The sequence below is a fragment of the Streptopelia decaocto genome, assembly GCF_964273445.1.
Source record: "Streptopelia decaocto genome assembly, chromosome: 13".
NCBI classification, from domain to species: Eukaryota; Metazoa; Chordata; class Aves; order Columbiformes; family Columbidae; genus Streptopelia; species Streptopelia decaocto.
Genome location: NC_138668.1, coordinates 2,609,929 through 2,628,671, shown reverse-complemented (window position 1 = coordinate 2,628,671; position 18,743 = coordinate 2,609,929). Strand labels below are relative to the sequence as shown.

Genomic DNA, 18,743 nt, shown 5'->3' with positions numbered 1-18,743 from the left:
ACAACAGCTTCTCCAGAGGTTTTGACTCACACTGTTTTCTGCACCACGTGGATGAGGTGCAGCCCCTGGGAACAGAAAGGAGCCAGGATTCATGCCACCACCACCACTTGCTGGGCAAAGTCCTCTGCTATCATAGAATCATTTTGATTAGAAAAGACCTTGAAGATCATCAGATCCAATGGTTAACCCAACACTGTGAAGTCCACCACTAAACCACGGCCCTAAGAACCTCATCTACATGTCTTTTGAACCCCTTCAGGGATTGTGATGCAACCACATATCTGGGCAGCCTGTTCCAATGGCTGACAACCCTTTTCCACTGACCCACACTGTATTGCCCAAGCTTTCCCCAGTCCCTTGACTTCATTAGCATAATTATAATAAACTTGGCACGATTATTTAGCTTGCAAGTCACTCCTGTCCTACATGCAGGACTGCACCGCTGCCTGGTTTTACCCACCACCGCAGTGCGTATCTCAAAAGCAACCCCTTCTCCCCATAGTCCCTTGCTTGGCTGGCAGGAGAAACAAGCAGGGTGGGATGATTTGGGGGATGAAAACACAACTTTGGGTTCAGGTCACAAGTATAGGAGACATGCAGCTGGACAGATTGGAGAGGCCGATGTCCAGCATCCTACAGCAGCCCAAGGCAGGATGGGTGGGATGTCCCTGGTCCTGCCACCACCACCTCAGCACATTGTACCTGGAGAGCAGGGAGCTGAGCAAGACGACCACAGCAGAGCTCAGCTTCACATGGTTTGGTTTTGTTGGAGTCCAAACCGGCAAATCCCAGCCTGGGACTTGGCTTTTTCAGCCCTGAGAGAGGCTGTTGGCTTCTGTGTCCACTGGATTGCATTTTTAATCATCTGCCAAGGGCACCAGAGCCTGGGATAGTAGCTCTCATTCTTCTTATCTGCTGGAAATATAATAAACACATTAAATAACATTAGCACTGTGGTCCCTACAGTGAGGAGGTTTTAACCATGAAAGCCATGAATTCCTGTAGGACCAGCCAGGGAGCATCACAGCCTCCCATGCATACAGAGTTGTGGCCAGCATCTGTTTTTAATGCATTTACCCCATAAAGGATGGGGGGATGCGCAGCTGTACATTAGCACATGCTGACTGTCAGTATGAAAACCCCCATCACCGAAATTAGTTTCATCACTACGCATTTCTTGGTGCCTTTCCATGACAGGAAATATCAGACAAAGGCTCCCTTGCCCTGCTCCCAAATCCCTGTATTGTCCCCAGCAGGGAAGGGAAACACAGAGCCGGGTGGTGCTGAGCTCAGCACAGCAGCATCCCGAGCCCCACTGGCCCCAGGGCATCGCGAGATGGAAATGCGGCTGTGACAAAGCTGCATCAGCTCATTTCAGGCCATGCTCTGACCCACAAAGAGTAAGCAAAAAGGAAAATAGGGAGAAAAAGAATCTCTGTTGATCAGGGTGAAGCTGAGTCCCTGTAGGAGCCACCATTTCTCCTTTGTTATCTGCTTTCTTTCTGGACCTTACTCCCAGTATCTCCCCCAGCTTTGGAAGTCATCACCCTTTCTTCATGCATTAAACACATCTGCCCCCCCAGATTACAGCCCGATGCCCCTCCGCCCTGTCGCTGCCCCACACCAGCTCCATCACGTCATGGCTCAGGACTGCCCAGCCATCACTGTCTTTGTGTGGGCAGCAGCGGGGCTGGATTAGCCCCACACGCATGAGCAGGCTGACCCCGCTGGGCCAGCAGTGGGATTTGCTGCTCCCCATCTCCCAGCCATGCCCGCAGCCCGCTGTCACCGCTAATCCCCGCACACGTGGGCTCCTGGCCGGTGGTCCCTATATAGACCCTTCTGGCTGCACACCCAGCAGGGTCTGCGGCACAGGGGCAGGCGAGCGGGATGGCATTGCGGGTAAGCGGTGGGGACAGGGACTGGCACAGCTTGATCTGTCTGATGGGTGACGGCACAGGGTCAGGCAGTGGACAAAGGAAAGTGACACAGATGAGCATATGAAAGGCAGAAATCCTGAAAGATGTGGGGATGCTACCTGTGGTACAGCCCCTCTAATTCAGTGCAGTCCAGACTATTGCAAAGCTCAGAGCTTTGTGGCTTTCTAGGAAAGGTCATAGCACAGATATTTCATCTCAGTTATGCTAGGGCTGGTCTGGAGTAATGCTGCCCTGGTAGCAGCACAGAGTTTAAGCTGAGACCAAGATAAAACCAGCGCTTTAACAGAGGAGATCTGTGCTTTGCCGTCCATCTCTGCTGGGGCAGCTGGCAGCAAAGAGGGAATTGCTGTTTTCTGTGTATGCGGTGTGGCTTTTGCTGGGGGTGTGTGCAACGATGACAAGCTAAGGATCAAGGCAAGGCTAACCTGGGTGCTGCCATCACCATTCGCTGTTTGAAACCGTACTGTCAGCTCCATCAGCCCTCCGTGCTTCACAGGGGTGAACACTGGTGTGGTCAGAGCCTTTGATGACCACACACAGGTTTTAAAACTACCCTCCAAAATTAGCCAGGCATGAGATGGGCCATCGCCATGTCTCAGCTCCTGCCCCAAAGTGTGCATACCCTCAAAATGCCTTGGAAATGGGAAATCATGGCAGAGAGAGAAACAGGAGAGTGGAAGTCCTGAGCTATAGGGAGGGAGAGGCAGGCATGCAGCTGGCAATGGAGATGCCAAGGCCAGAGAGATTTTTCCAGTGTGAGCAATAAGTTTGGGAGAGGAGGATGCTCAGAAATGCAAGATCATTAAAGTCCTAAAAAAAAAAAAAAACAAAAAAACCAAAAAAAACCTGGGGTAAAATGGCAAGTAGTTCTTATTAAAATGAGTTATTTAATAAAACTATTAATTATTCAAAAAGGAACATTTTCCAGCTCACTTTTTGCAAGTTTAACCTTGGAGATGTGGGTAGGAGGTGGAACAGGGGATAAGGCAGGAGCTCGTGGGAAGAGTTACCCCTCTAACACTAGATGAGGACAGGCTGGATGCCACATTATGCCCTTTCTTTGATCAGTTCTTGTCTTTCTCACTGTGTTTCAAAGCATCACAAAGTTTTCTGCTTTAGATTTTGTATTGCTCAGGCAGGAAGAGGAGCAGAGCATCTTTTGTCCTGCTGACAACGAAGGCATTCAGGTCCTTTGATTTTTGCTCCCTGATTCCACCCAGCTCTTTACAAAAGACCTTGGGCATAGCAAATCCCACCTCATCAACTGGATGTTGCAGCTTCATTTCTTATCAATTTAGAGGCCCTGAGATTACTGAGGAGTGAGAAGAAGGCAGAGAGCGTGCCTGCACGGGAAACAGGGAGAATAGAGACTATAAAAAGGGGGTGAGAAATATGGAGAAGTGTAAGAAATGAGCAGGGCTGTGCATCTCTCCCACCTTGCCACACTTCACTGTCACCAACAGTTCGAGGCCCTGTACCCAGAGGGGATGTGTCCCGGCTGGAGCATCGTGGTCAAGGGCGAGACCAGTTCCAGTACGAGCATGTAAGGACACACTCGGCTCGCAGCTCTCCTGCCTCGTGAGAGCCAGCAGCATTGCTGCACAACTCTCCATCACTTCTTTCTCTCACCTTCTTAGGTTTGAAATTAATTTGCTCTGTGAACCCGGGGACCAAATCGCTCTCCATTTTAACCCCCGCTTCTCCAGCTCCAGAATCATCTGCAACTCCTTCCTCGCCAACTGCTGGGGGAAGGAAGAGGTTATTAACACCTTCCCTTTTGAAGCAACGGAGCCATTCCAGGTAACACTGTGTCACCCCACCGGTCTCCTTGGGTAGGACAGGAGTGACACAGCCAATACCAGGGTCCCCCTCCTGGCTCTAGTCCTGCCTTCCCTGCCAGCACCACTCCCAGTGGCACCCCCTCTCTGGCTCCATCCCCTCTTAATATCTCCATTGTCCCCTGATTTTGCTGCTGATTTACACCCAACTCTGGCACGGACATGCCGAGCCTCAGCACTAAATCCTAGATGCTGTCACAAAGCAGATGCTCAATTATTCCCTCCTTTTGCCCAAAGAAGAGATGAGCAGCATGTCAGCTCTGGCAGAATGTCTGTGCCCAGATCTGGGCACTCACTGACATGATGGCAGCAAGGTGAGGACATGTGGCTACATAATGAACCTAACACAATCTCTCTTTCAGGTTGAAATCTACTCTGACCAAGACTACTTTCACATTTTTATCAATGAAAATAAAATACTACAGTACAAGCATCGCGAGAAGCAGCTTTCATCCATCACCAAGCTGCAGATTCTCAATGATATTGCCATTTCTTCAGTGGAAATCACCAAACGAGACCTTTACTAGAGACCCAAGCTGGGACAGTCTCACAGAACATTCCCCCTTAAGCTCCTGATCCAGCTGGAGACCATCTCCTCCCCTTCCCCACCCAACACATACCGTCACTGGTCAAGGAGATAGCAATGCATATGTCCTTGTAGTGGAAGCGATGGTCATTCCCATCGAACGCCACCAACGCATGTCGGTAACTGCAGCCCAGATCAAAGACCTTCTGCCCCTACTATGCCTTGAGGTGCACAATGGGCTTTGTAGGTCTTATCTTTGTGGTTGGACAACCTGACAGATCATAGAATCATTTCGGTTGGAAGAGACCCTCACTATCATTGAGTCCAACCATAACCTAACCTAACATAGCACTAAACCATGTCCCTAAGAGCCTCGTCTAAACACCTTTTAAACACCTGAGTAGTCTGGACACCTGAATGCTACCCCAGAAATTGTGTTTGCCCAAGAGTAGGGTGCGTATTAGCACTAGCCCTCAGCTGGCCATGTGGCGAAGGATGCAATGGGTATGGGTGTTAGGGATGGAAAAGCACTTTTCTTTCCAGGAGCTGTGTAAAAATGCTGCCATATTTGCCAATAAAATCAAATATGGAAAACGCTGCTGGAGTGTCCCTCACTGGGTAGATCAACCGAGTTTTTTATTCCCTGCAAATCTCTAGACACCTGGCATGAACAAGGACATGGGAAAATGCTACGATTTTGTTTTGAGGGCTAACATGAAATGAAGGTTCTATGTAGGCAGATCAGGGTGATAAGATTCAACTTGGAAGATATTTCCAGAAATTCCTTTCACCATTTGAGAGATGTTTGCTCAGCCTGAGTCCTGCCAGCTCCAGGCTTCTCAGACAGACCCCAAGAGTGACGTAGTGGGTCAGAAAAGGGCAAAAGCTTAAAGAAACACATAAAAGAATGTGGTTTCTTCATCATGCACCAGAAATGCAGCTGGACTCCAAACAAAGATCTGAGTAAATCATGGGTTAGAACTTATGATAAAAGTTTGGAATGAACAAAATGCCATTATTCCTGTGGATAACCTCTGTTTTTTCTCCTTGCTCTGCTTTCCCATTTCCTTCTCTCCTCCTTTTTAGTTATTTTTCAAAGCAGTCCTCTTGTCTCTTGCACCCTCTTCTCTTTGCCACGCTCTTCCTTGTAGCACAACATATCTCTAACTCCTTGACCAGGCCACAGCAGGCTAAAAGATGTTATTTTTACTTTGTTTTAATTACATGCATCATAAAAAGCATAATGTCACAGTGTTAAATCTGAACGGGAACTCACTCCAAAAATGCAATTACAGCTGCCCCCAAATCACTCCTTTGTTCCTCAGACATAGGACAGACCACATTCCTGATGCAAAAGGCAAAGACAATCCTGCCTTGCCAGCCCTTTCCATCAAGGAGAAATTCTCACTGCTTAAATTGGCCATTGCGAACTCTTCCCTCTATTTATAGTTTCAAGGACTTATGAGGAAGAGGTGACCACATAGCCAGCCACAACATAGGATGCCCCAAATTTAACATTTATGAGCCTGCTGAAAAGTTTATAATGTTTTTCCAGACCATAAAGAACACCAACTGGAAATCATCCTGTTCATATGGCAAAGCACACAACAAGAACACAAAATAGTCCCAAAATGGTACCTCCTTCCTCCAAAAAGAACACAAAATACATTTTGGAAACAGCCACAGTCTTGTTTGCAAGTCAAGAAGGTTGAAGTTGGTGCAGCTTCCTCTGACCTGGAGTAAATCCATCACCCCCAGGACTAGAGGGTCAGCTCAAATTCTGGTTGTCATGATGTAACTCGGGGGTTCAACAAACTTTACTCTTATAGTTATCTCTTCAGTAAAACAGGCACAAACACAAAATCAGGCCTGCTGGGATCTCTGTGTCATGCATCTGATGACGCTGAACTGCACTTGAAATAAATTGTTCTTTTTATTTGGGCTTCTTCGGAGGATGATAGAGACAGATCATTTTTCATGGAGGGAAAGTGATGAAATTATTTATAAGGATAATACTTTGTACTTGTATATCTGCAAACTCCATCAATAGCCACTGCTGAAGAAAACACACCACAATTTCATTGTTTTCCAGAACCAAGCACAAAGGACCACAGACCAACAAGGGAAAAAATATTTCAAGTGTAAATAAATAGAGATGCTACAAACACAAAATGAATCAGGCAGCAGCAGAGGTTATGTCCTGACTCCCAAACACGTTCCCCCGGCTCCTGCGAGCAGCTGATCTCACTGTTACCACCCACACCAGGAGACCCCAGTCCCTCCTGACACATTCACAGAATTGCTGCTGGCTTCAGGACTTTATCTGCTGAATCCTCCAGCCAAAACACTCCCCAGGGTGAAGGGGCCTTCAGAGCAAGAGACATCTGGGGAGCTGCAGAGCATTTCTGGGAGGAAGACTCCAGGGCTGGCTGTTTATAGCTGTTCTGCACAGTTTTATGGGGAATGAGAGATGCCCTCCAAGTGTGTGACCCTCGCTTGTCCCTTGAGGGGGAACTCCAGAGAAAAATGAAGCCCCACAATTATGACAGTTAATTAAATTCTCAAGAGGGGGATGGCACATCAGGCTTGCACAGAGGCATTGCCTGCTGCTATTGGAGGTGATCAAAAGGAGCAAATCAGTCCTTTTTCCCAATTTTAACCAACCTTTTGATTCAAGACCTGGGGTTTGAAACTGGGGAGGGAACTGATGGAAACAAGCTCCTGCCCAGGGGTATTTCTGAAGGGCTGGAGGCCTTTTGAAGGGGAAGGAGCAGAGGCGGCTGCTGCTGCAGCTCTGGGAGGGACCAGCGTTTCACTGGCCACCCTAAAGACCAAGCTCAATATTTTTGCTGTGGCCAAGTGCAGCACAGGAGCTGGGCTGAAAAGCTTCCAGAGAGCAATTATTGTGTGACAGGATTGGGACTGTCCTAGGCAGGATCTGCTAATAAAGCAGCAGCTTCTGCCCTTAAAGCTCATGGAAACTGGTGAGGGACACCTGAGAGATGTCTCTCAGGAGGCAAAGCCAGGAGAGGTGATGACCTCCCATGCGGGCTCTGCCTTTCCCACTGATTCTCCTCATTTGGGCTGGATCTGCAGAGCTCAGTGAAATGCTCAGGCTTACCCCCAGGTCAGTGAGGGGAAAATCAGGCTCACAATCCTTCGTGCTCGAGCTGTGCCTGGACTCCCAGGGCCGAAGTGCCCTCTGGCAGTGTCACAGTGGTGCAGATCTCCTGTGGAGCACCTGCTGATGCTTGAGCAGAGAGCGCTCCTGGGTGTCGCTGACGCTGCTGGCATCATCACATACCCCAGCAGCAAAACACCAGCAATTTCCTCACGAGTTGGTGAGCAAACGGCTCCCACATCAGCAACAGTCACATCTCATCAGCAGAGCAGCAGCCTGGACACATCAGACTGAGTGACACTGTCTCTGAGAGCCTTAGCAAGGGACAGCTGAATATCAGACACAGGGTGCTGCTTTGAGATAGCAAAGGCAGCGTGAGAAAGGGCAAGGGCTTGTCAGCAATGCAGTGGGAAAGACTTCTAGGAAAGCACAAAGGAGAAAGTCATGCAGGTTGCATCTGCCTCATACTCACTTTCTGACTTGATTAATTCTTTTTTTTCACACGACCATCCCATTAAAAAGAAAAAAAAAAAAGGGCAAACAAAAAAAAAAAAAAAACCACACACAACAACAAATAAACCCCCACAAGCCAAACACACACACCAAATTTTGATGCTGGAGGTTTAGCTACTTGCTCATGGCAAGAGAGCAGCTCTGGTGATGAAGGGCAGGAGAGGGGCAATCGTTAAGCATTTAACTAGCAATTCCCTTTCTCCTCCCATTTCAATGCCCCCATGAGCATCTCCTGATGGACAATAGCTGGGCTGCTGCAGAGAGCTTCACCTCTCCATTGATCACTGTGTTGTGGGGCAGGTCAGTGATCATGGACCCAAGTCTATGGCATCTCTAACTTCCCAGGTCCTCCAAGGTCTCTGTTTTCCCAACACTTCACCACAGAAATATCTGCCAGAAGCACAGAGCTTATCGGTACTGACTTTCTTCCTTACACCTCTAAGCCTTTATCCAAGAGGCTGCTTATTCAACAACATGGGCTGTCAAACTCACTAAATGCTCAGGAGTCACAGGTGTTAGCTGGCAGCACTGAGGAACATAAAGGGCAAATATTCAGCATATTTCTGAAGAGCATGAGCAAAACAAGAGGAAAGGAGGAGTAACTCTCAGTTTTATCTGGGAAGAGGCACTTCTGAGGCATTAGGCAGCCTCAGATTGCAGCTAGAAAGGAGCCTCTGCTGGAAAGCAGAGGGATATTTCTTTTATTGCCTTTAAAAGAGCTTCATAAAACCATTTCCATTCACAGCATCCCCATCCAGAGCCAGCTCAGATAGGAAAGTACACCTCCCAGCCCTGATCTTGCAGGTGTGGTGGCAGGTACCAGCTGCAGACACTAAATGCAGGCTGGAGAAGGATTATTTTCTGAAAGAAAGGATCTGGTCTAAAGGTTGAAGAATTGAAAGCTGATGGTATCGCTTTATATGGCAGCTGTATGACTGTATATCACTGCTGCTTAAGGAAACGGTGCCAGAAATTAGTCTGATGTACAATTTTGCTCGCCTTCCAGTTCCACAGTCTGCTCAAGACCTGCTTGCCAAAGCTAGATGCAACCTCTCATGTTATTCCTTCAAGCTATACCAACAGAGCCGGCCAAATCTGATTTTACCAGAGCACAAGGCAACAGCCTATGGTTACGAGGATGCTTTCTCTGCACTGTCATATCATCATAAGGCTGTCTGGGTCCTATAAAGCACTTTAAAACTATGGGGATACAAATAAACTATAAAAAGAAGGAAGTATGACAAACCAGCCATGCAGTGAGGAAACAGAGGCACATGGAGGAAAGGAGCAGAGCAGAACGGGAAGGAGAGAACCAGACACTTCAGCCTCCAGTCTCCTGTTCTGCCCCTGCAGCTCCTGCCCGTGTAGCCAGTGGGTAAGTTTGGTTAGACTTTTCGTGATCCATCAGGTGTTGCCCAGAGCCTTAATGAGCCAGCAGGCTCTATGGTGAACCCCTGCACAGCCCAGGTCACACAGATGAGCCAGGCCTGTGTCTGAAATGAGGGGCCAGGCTGCTGAGCAGCTCATTAGCCCAAGGGTTTTCCATTCATCTGCACACAGGTATCGTTGCTGTGGTCTCAGCTGCTAATCAGCATTTTTCTAGCTTCTTTTATGCTCCAGCCCAAACAATGATCAAAGAGCCACCAACATCCCTTCATTTTCTTCCCCTTCCTTGATACACCATCTGTCCAAAGAAAGGCTTAGCAATCGCTGTGTGATTTATCACACAAAAAGCTTTCCGATTTCAAAAATTGGACGTAAAAGCGAGATGCAGCTATTTCACCTTCTAACCCCCACCTTTGCGCTAAACACCAGCTACTGTCAGCTTTCATTTCTTGAAGGTGCTGTGAGCACACATTGGAAGCAGAAAGACAGACGCGGTCAGTGGTGATGAGAGGGCAGTGATTGTAGTTCCAGTAAATTGCCCAAGTCTTTCTAGACAAGTCACTGCACAGAGAGAGGTGAGGCATTAGCAGCAGAGAGAAAAGTTTGCAAATGATCCCAACAAACTTCAACAACCTCTCAAAATCTCTGCCTGCCTGATTTTCTATGACTAGTTGTGGAGATTCCTCCTAAAAAGCTGCACAAAATAAATAACAGCTCACAGATTGGGTTGGTTTTTTTTCCCCTTACCTTGTCAGAAGACTAGAGCAGAGTGCTGGAGTGCATTCAGACCCAGGATCACCTCTCTCCCAGCTGATGCCTTCTTGAATCCACCCAGCAGAAATCCTAAGGATTTCCTGATTAGGAGTACAAAATAGAGGAAAGCTTGTTTTTAAACACATAGCACTTGCTCACCAAGCAAACATACTTAAGTTCTAACAATAATAATAACAATTCTTATTGCAACCTCACCCCAGGAGCATCTGTTTTGCGACGGCTACCTGCAAAGCGTCACCTAGGCTGAGAATAAATAATCTTGCTCAGAAAGACAAACTCCCTCCTGTTGTATTTTCTACAATCTCCTCCCTGACACCAGCAGATCTGGGCCCTGAGAGGGCTTTTCTCACAGCCCTTCCTTCCTGCATTTCCCCTCAACAAGCCTCTGCAGCTGGGAAGAGGCAAACAGTGGCAAATTTAAAGCCTTTGTCAGAGACTTCCCCCAGATAGCAATCAGCTGATGGAGCCCTAAGAGCTTTGTCATCTAAAAAGCTCTTTATTAGCCTGTTGCACCTGGATACAGAGCACTAGGGAAGCAATATTGTTATGCAAATTGGGCAGAAGGTTAGAGGACTGACTGCCTTGGCAGCCCCTGCTCTTAATATTGTTTTATCTGCCTCCCGTCTCAGTTGTATCAGTGGAAAACTGCATGGACCGCTGGAGTTACAACAGGATGAAATGGAGCTCCACAAACCTGGTCAGACCACCAGTTTTGCTCAATTACCGCATCTGCTTGATTTAGGCTTTACTTTCAGTCTGATTCTAATTATTTCTCCCCAGGCTGATTTGATCGAGGGGGTGAGGCCACCCCACAAAACATGGACACAGAGGAAATCCCACCATTGCTTCAACCAACCCCGGATCACAGCTCAGAGGACAGAAGGGCTGGATGCAGCGTTAGGTGGTTGTTTTGTACGTCAGCTTCCGCGTCAGCTAAGTCCTGGCTTCACTTCTGGAAGACTTGACTTAGTGCTTCAGTATCGCTTCAAAATCTTGTCTGTACGTTTGTGCAATGAATTAGGGATCCACAGCACTGATGTCTCGTTTACAAAAACCAAATCAACAGCAAACAACCCACCACTTTGTTCTGCAGTACATCTCTAATTAGTGACTCTCCTTTTAAAGAGACAGCGTCAAATGCACTTGGTGTGGTCCTGGTTCCAAGCTGGGTCCCTGCAGGAGCGTGTTCATTCCTGCATTCCCCGGCCTGCTACTTGCCTGCATTTCTGCACAAATCAAAAGCAAAGATATCTGAAAGACAGAATTTTCAATCACACTAACGCCAAAACAGTGTCTCATTGTTCTTGAGCGAGTGAACATCATATCAGACAAATTCTTCTGTATGAAATTATCTTTTTATTTCAGCCACTACATTTCTGTAGCACTCAATCTAAGAGGCTTCCAATAAAAAGCACAGAAGATAAGGAATTTGGCACGTATCTGTTTGTGAAAACAGACTTTGGTGCATATTCTCAGGCATAAAAATGCATACATTCTCCATTTGAAATCCTCCAAAGGACACTTGAAATAGTTTAAATGTTTCATTCTTTGATTAAGAGGGAAGAATAGTGGGAAAAGAAAGGTTTTCGCTCTCATAAAAGTAATTACAAACAACAAACATCGATTCCCAGATGTTTTTCATTTGGTTTATGATTTTCTTTTCAAAGAATCTGAAGTGCACTCGGCATCTTCTGTGTATTGTCTTTGTGTGCAGCATTGGCCTCTTATCTCCTCCTGGATTCACAGCCCCACTGACATCAGGGAACGTAACATCAGAGCTACACCGAGGACATGGACCACAGTGCCAGAAATAACCCGTGTCCCCACTGGAACCGCGGTGCCGGAGCAGCGGTGGCACAGGGACAGAGCAGCCACCAGCAGAGGGAGCGGCAAAGCCGCTCAGAGATCCCCCAAACCGGTGGCACCCAGGATTTGGGGAGTTTAGTTGCTGGGTTAGAGATCTGTGAGAAAATGGCCCAGAGAAGAACGGACACCTTTTTTTGTTCAATACACGTTAGCAAACAATGATGCCGTTCCTTTCTCCTGATGCAAGAGAGACGTAGAGAGACAAGTTCCATATTACTCCTGTTTATATCAAGCACCATAAATGCTCACACAGACACCCCAGGCTGCAGCCGCAGGCAGGTGGGGGGCAGAGTGTGCACAGCATGGGGCCAGTGTGAGGGCTCAGGGAGCCTCCCTGACCCCATGGTCCTCCCATCTCCACGCCATCAGTCAAAAACTTGTGAAGGACAGAAGGGTTAAGTGGCAGCAAGGCTGGGGTTTAGCCAGTGCTTTTCAAGGGCAGTCCAACCAGCACCTCCCAGCAAAACCAGTGGGAAATTATTTCAGTGTTGCCCCCACATCTCAAGCTGGGGTGCACTCCCAGCTCACCATCTCTTCCCAAACACAAACAACCCCTGGACAGCTCATCCCAGTAGCACCAATAGAGCCACCCCCCCGCCAACTTGACTGAGACAAGCCCTAATTTTGTTTTATCTCTGTGAAGTGAGCAGACCCCACCCCACAAATCTGCTGGGCAAGCCCAGTGCGGGGAAAAGCAGCTGCATCCTCTAATCTCATTGTCTCAAAACAGGCTTTCTGATCAAACTGCAGCAGATGAGACACATCAGGCATGTTGGGATACACACTGAAAGAAAGCTAAGAAACAAAGGTGTCCTTTGGTTAGGTGCTAGCCAGCAAACAGCATGTCAAGGACACAGCTCCGGTGGGTCCAGCCAGGAGTGTGCATTCCCCATGGGGAGGCATTGGCAGGGGGGAATACCCCTCCCAGAGCCCAGCCGCTAAACCATGCCCTGTGTACTCAGCAGGGAGAATGAGCTGCTGTAAGTAGATGCACAACCAGAGGAATTGCTCCACCTTCACACTCTCCAGGAGATGGTCCATTTGGTCACCAGCATAAGCTGGAAAAGCCTTGAGGTTTCCTTAACTTGCACCAGATCTTGGGTGTGGGACAGTCAGAGCATCACTGCGGCTGTGCAACACCCAGCTCGTGGTGCAGCAGGAGCAGGGAGATGTGCTGAGACAGCTATGCTAAATTTACCCTGTCCCGCGTGTCTGGCGTGCAGTGGGCAGAGTGGGATGGGGCAGCAGTAGCAGGCTTGGGAGATGTGAGTTTTTCTGAGACTCTGGCGGAGTCCCAAAGTGGCTGACTCACTCCTCTCAGGTCAGTTCTTCACAGCTGGAACTCCGGTGAGACCAGTGGGTTATTTCTGATGTACATTGCTGTACAAGCAGAGTCCACTTCATTACCCTTGCTGGTGAAGGATGGCTCGTGTCTCCAGTGGGATTTATTTAGCTTCCACACCAAAGGTGTTCCGTAAGACGGGAACCAATGTGAAAAGGATATGGCATTTCTTTTTGTTGGACGTTCCCCATCTTGAGTTATTTGGTGACTTTGAACTTGTTAGAATCAATTAACTCATTATAATCAATGCCCTTGTCCTCTCTCTCAGCTGTACACAGCATATAGATTTGTCATTTGTTGTTAAAGATGACTTGGCACTTGTGAGTTGTGTCAACGGATACAAAAGCAGATTCATTCTAATTATATTGAACCACTGATGAACTTAATAGTCTAGCCTAATATTTTAAGGTCTAAAGGTTCATTAGCAGTAAATCATGCAGGTTACAAATAAAGTGCATGAGGAGAAAAAGAAAAAAAAAAAAAAAGAACACAACTGTATTTATGAGCTTGAGCCTTTGGAAGGTGACTACCCAGACAAAATATGTTCAAAGAGCCCTGGCACAATTCTTCACTCTTTTCTATTGTATACTGTTAATGCCCTACTAAAACTGTTGACTTTAACACCTCCATTCTGTTGTTTTCTGTGTGTAATGACAGGTCTGCTTTAGGGAGGCCGGGCAGTGGCTGGCAAGGGCTTGGGTGCATGGAGATTTCCAATTGCCAACTTTGACCCTCGGCTGTGTAGTTGCCTGTTTGCAACAGATCCATTTGCTTGTGGAGCAGCTGTGAAATTGTAGCAGATTTTAGGTATCCATGAGAGTATCCATGCATTTCACTGCATAGAATAATGTGTACCTTGTGCTCTGGGCAACACATTATAATTAGTTTGTAGAAGATGTTTGTCTCTGAAGATCTATAAATACACATACATAAAACTATAAGGGAATAAGCAGTCACATGCTTAAAGCAAATGCATTCTAATGCAGAAGAGCTGATCACATTTCCTACCCCGCAAATGTGGTTCCACTGCTGATCTTGCTTTCATTTCACGTAAGCCTGACCAAAAATATTTACTTTCTTCTTTCACCTAAATAGACTAAAATGGATGGAGAATTTCCTGCTGAAATCAAGGGCATTCACCATCCGGTGACAAACAGCCTCCACCTGCGCTGCATTAGTTACCTCGCTCTCAGAGAAGGCAAAGAAAGAAAATAAAAAATAAACACCTCAGGCGGAGGTATCAGTTCTTCTTGTCAAATATTCCGCCCTGTGATTCACTGGCATCATCTGAGCACCTCTGGTCAAAAGCTTCATTTTACAAACCAACCTTGTTTCCCAACCGAGCCCTTCAACTTTTGCGAGTGACTTTATTCCATGACCCATTTCCCCCATTCCTTCAGAGAGAAGACAAAAAGTTGTGTTTCTTTCTGGAGCGCTTCTTGTTTGAGTGGTTCCCACCAATATCTGCTGTGGTGTTAACCATTGGCATACCGGCCTCTGCTGGAGAGTACAGAAGGAGGGTGGATTTGATGTTAGAGTAGAAGTAAGCACAGAAGTGCCGGGGTACCTCCCTGCCCCGCTGTAGCTGAGCCCAGGGAACCCCCAGGAGAGGAGGGAACATCAGAAAGAGTCCGGTGGGGTGTACTCACGTCCCTGCCTGTTTGGTCCCTACCCGGTCCTGCCCGGTCCTGTCATGCCTGGTCTTGTCCAGTCGCTGGCCGGTCCCTGCCTGGTTCTGCCCATCTTTGCCCGGTCCTTCCCAGCCCTGCCCGCTCCTGCCCGGCCCAGGAGGAGCTGTCCCTTCAGCACCACGGTGGGCTCGGCTCGGCTCGGCTCGGTTTAGCACGGCCCGGCCCGGGCAGGGACCTGTCCCAGCCAGTACTCCCGGCGAAGGGGATGGGGGGGTCGCTTCTCTGCAGGGCAGGGCAAGAGTGGGGGGCGTCTGCGTGTGCACAGGGTGTGCGTGTAGGGGTGCAAAGTTTGAGCTGTACCTGCGTGTGCAAGGAGGATGTGAGCGGGAGGGCTGGGGGGAGCGCAAAGAGGGTGCGAACATGCAGAGATGTGGGAGAGGGTGGGGGGACACAGGAGGTACAGAAGAGGGTGGTGCGTGAATGTGCGGGGTGTTTGTGTGTGTGTGCAGAGGGGGGGTGTGCAGGGCACCTGTAGGAAGGTCCGTGCAGCCAAGTGTTTGCAAGGGGAATCTGCACAGAGTGTGTGGGTGCGTGTGGGGGGATCTATAAGCGTGTGTGTGTTCTGGGGGACGCTGTGTAGGGACGGGGACTCTGTCGGGGTCCCCATGCAGAGCTGCGGGCAGCTACGCAGGAGTGTGTGCGTGTGTTGTAGGACAGGTCTGTGAAGAGGGCTGGGCGTGTGTGTGCAGGACCGTGTGCGTGTGCAGCGCTCTGGGTGTGCGTGTGAGCGCGGGGGCCGCGCGGGTGCCAGCCGCGCTCGCAGAGTGGGCGCCGGGCTGGGGGTGCGTTGCGGGGAATTCGGGGGTGTTCGTGTGCCAGGAGCCCCGCGCTGCCGGCACACGGCGGAGCTGCCCGCGGGAGGAGCCCGGCCCGGCGCTGCCCGCCCTCTGCACGGTGAGTGCCGCCGCACGGCGCCGCGGGACCGGGGACAACCGAGGAACCGGGGGTAGGAACCCGGGGTGTGGGGGCAGCCCGGGACCGGGGTTCGGCAGCGCGGCTGTGGGGCGCACAACTTTCCCGGGAGGGAGGGGAGTCGTGGCGGATCGCGGCCGGGGCTGCTCACCCGGGGCTCAGGGAGGATGGGGTCCCCTTTCGTCTTTCCGACCCCCCCGAAGGCGCCGTGTCCCGCGGCCGGGCACGGAGCTCCCCGCCGGCTCCGCCGCCCTTGCCCGGTCGGTGCCCGCGGAGCCGCGCGGCGCTGCCCAGCCCGCCCCAGCGCCCACGGCCGCCTTTCAAATAAGTTGCGGAGAAGCCATTTCTGACCCGACACCTTCCCCGGAAAGGGAAAACATTGCCAGGAGCCCGCGCTCACCCCTTCTCTCCGCACCGTCTTTTGCAGGCATGGTTGGTCTCAGCTAAACATGCTAAGAGCGCTCGGGGCAGCGCTGCAAGCTCTGCCCCGTTAACCCGGGGTGCCCGGGGGGGCTCAGCCATGAATTCCTCCCTTCCCGCCCCCGGGCTTGCCCCCGACCCTCTGCAGCTCTGGCAGCAGGAGAACCAGACACAAGGCGGGCTCTGGAATGGGAGTCAGGAGCTGGGCTGGGAAGAGCTGGAGAAGATGCTCTTCCTCTTTGTGAAGGAGCCCGTCACCATCAGCCTCACGGCAATGTACCTCGTGTCCTTTGTGGTGGGCTTCGTGGGCAATATCATGTCCATCAGGGTGCTCACCCGGAAGCGCCGGAGTCGGGTGTCCAGCCTGAGTGCCACTCGCAGCCTCCTCATCAACCTGGCGGTGTGTGACCTCATGGTGGTGTGTGTCTGCATGCCCATCACCGTGGGCAACCTCATCTACAAAGCCTGGGTGTACGGGGATTTCCTCTGCCGAGCGGTGCCCTTCATCCAGGCGGTTTCTGTCTCCGCCAGTGTCCTCAGCCTGACCGTCATCAGCGTGAACCGCTACTACAGCGTGCACAATCCACTCAATGCCCGGTCTTTCTTCACCCAGAAGAGGATTCTCAGCACCATCCTGGTGGTGTGGTTGTTGTCCTCAGGGATATGCATGCCCCTCATCTTCATGAACAAACGGGATGAGATTGGGGTGGTGGAGGGTTTGCCTCTGGTGTTTTCCATCTGCAGGGAGATTTGGCCTCAGGAGAGGCTCAAGCAAGCCTACAACTTTCTGCTCTTCTGTGCCCTCTACTGCCTGCCGGTCCTGTTCAACATGGTCATCTGCTTCCTCACGGTGCGCCGGCTGTGGAGCCGCCGCAGCCAGCTGAAGGAGAGCACTGCCCTGAACCGCTCTCTGCCAGCCTCCAGGCTGAAGATCCGGAAGAAGGTAGCGCAGATGGTGGTGGCCCTGGTCCTGCTGTTCGCTATCTCCTGGTTGCCCGTCTACCTGATGGACATCTGGATTGATTTCAACATCCCCAAATCTTTGCAGGATGTGACTCCTCCTCCTTGGATCCTGCAGCTCAGACCTTTTGCCCAGTGGCTTGGCCTCACCAACTCCAGCCTCAACCCTATATGCTATTGCTTTGTTGGAAACCTCTACAGGTCAGCCAAGGAAATGAAGAGCAAATACCACCAAAGAATGGTGTCTCTCTTTAACTTCTCCCTGTCCGAAGGGACAACCCGTTCCTCAGTCCCAGAGCTGCTCTCTTACCGGAGTTCAATGGACCCTGCAAGGAAAGGCCATTCCACCACCCCCACCATGGGCAGATATCGGGGTGGTCACGGCCATAAGAACAAGTGTGGACACTTGAACTCCTGCCAGCATCCACCTCTGAACACAGTCTCCAGTGAGAACACTTCCTTGTAATTCTGCTCAGGAAGTGCACCTTGCACCCTCATCTGCATTTAATGACTTTTTACTGGCCTTTCTGAAACAGATATTTTAATGATGGAAAACAACTTTCTTCTAATCACACCTACCACCAGTTCAAAAATACTGAGACAGGGGAAGAAGCAAATAACGAGAAAAAAAGGTGACATATTTTAACTCAGATCAAGTTTTTAGATAAATTATTTTCACCAGGGACAACTAGACGTGTAGCCCGTTGCCCAGTCAACAGTCACATAATTAGATAGATCAACTTCCCAACAAGTGGGCTCTCCCCACAGCTCCATCTCCGGATGCAGAGATGCCATTTGGATACAGCAACGATTTGACTGTTTGCTGCTGCACACCCTGTGCTGATAAGAGCAGTGATAAGAGGCACTCTCTGCTCCAAATCCATCAGTTGTAGTTACAAGCAGTGAAGAAATGCTAGAAACAGCATCATAAAAAGGAATAGTAGTGGAGAATTTCACACACTTTACCACTTGAGATTTCATTGTCTGATCATATTGTTTCACTCCTCCACGCAAATAAAGTCTCCTGATGTGAAGAGAAAGTGCCAGAAGCAGTAAAGCGACCATCACCACTTCACATTTGGGAATTCAGAAAGGATAACGTGGCCTCAGAGGTGATTTAGGAAGTGCAATAGGAAAATATTCTTTGGGCATCAGCTCTCTTTCTTACAGCTATGTTCCTGCAGTGGAGTGGAAAGAGCTGGACATCTATTAACGTGATTTGCACTTGAAAAACCAGCCCTTGTTCAGCTGTGTCTGTACCAAACAAAGTCAATGGCATGTGAAAATAAAAATGGAAAGTGGCTTATAGCTAATAAAATCAGAATCAACTAAGGCAATGCTATTTGTCTGGGAAGGAGAGAATCAAAGTGCTCGCCTTTCCTGAGGATCTGAAGTAGGTTAAAACCTGTTTCTTCCATCATCTCCTTTAAAGGAAGCTTTGATAAATAAATTGT

At 49.4% G+C, this 18,743-nt stretch overlaps 2 protein-coding genes across 2 annotated transcripts; both read left to right on the top strand.

Annotated features, from left to right (window-relative positions):
* Positions 1-1,890: 1,890 nt before the first annotated feature.
* On the top strand, positions 1,891-4,305 carry GRIFIN (galectin-related inter-fiber protein; the record flags this gene model as incomplete). Its single annotated transcript, XM_082064675.1, has 4 exons — positions 1,891-1,902; positions 3,404-3,483; positions 3,578-3,740; positions 4,141-4,305. 4 exons carry the CDS (start codon positions 1,891-1,893, stop codon positions 4,303-4,305), a joined length of 420 nt encoding a protein of 139 aa, XP_081920801.1.
* A 12,124-nt stretch (positions 4,306-16,429) lies between these two features.
* On the top strand, positions 16,430-17,755 carry LOC309445524 (galanin receptor type 1-like; the record flags this gene model as incomplete). The annotated part of the gene is made up of 1 exon (XM_082064402.1): positions 16,430-17,755. The coding sequence occupies one exon, from the start codon at positions 16,430-16,432 to the stop codon at positions 17,753-17,755; it is 1,326 nt and encodes a 441-aa protein (XP_081920528.1).
* Positions 17,756-18,743: the final 988 nt, after the last annotated feature.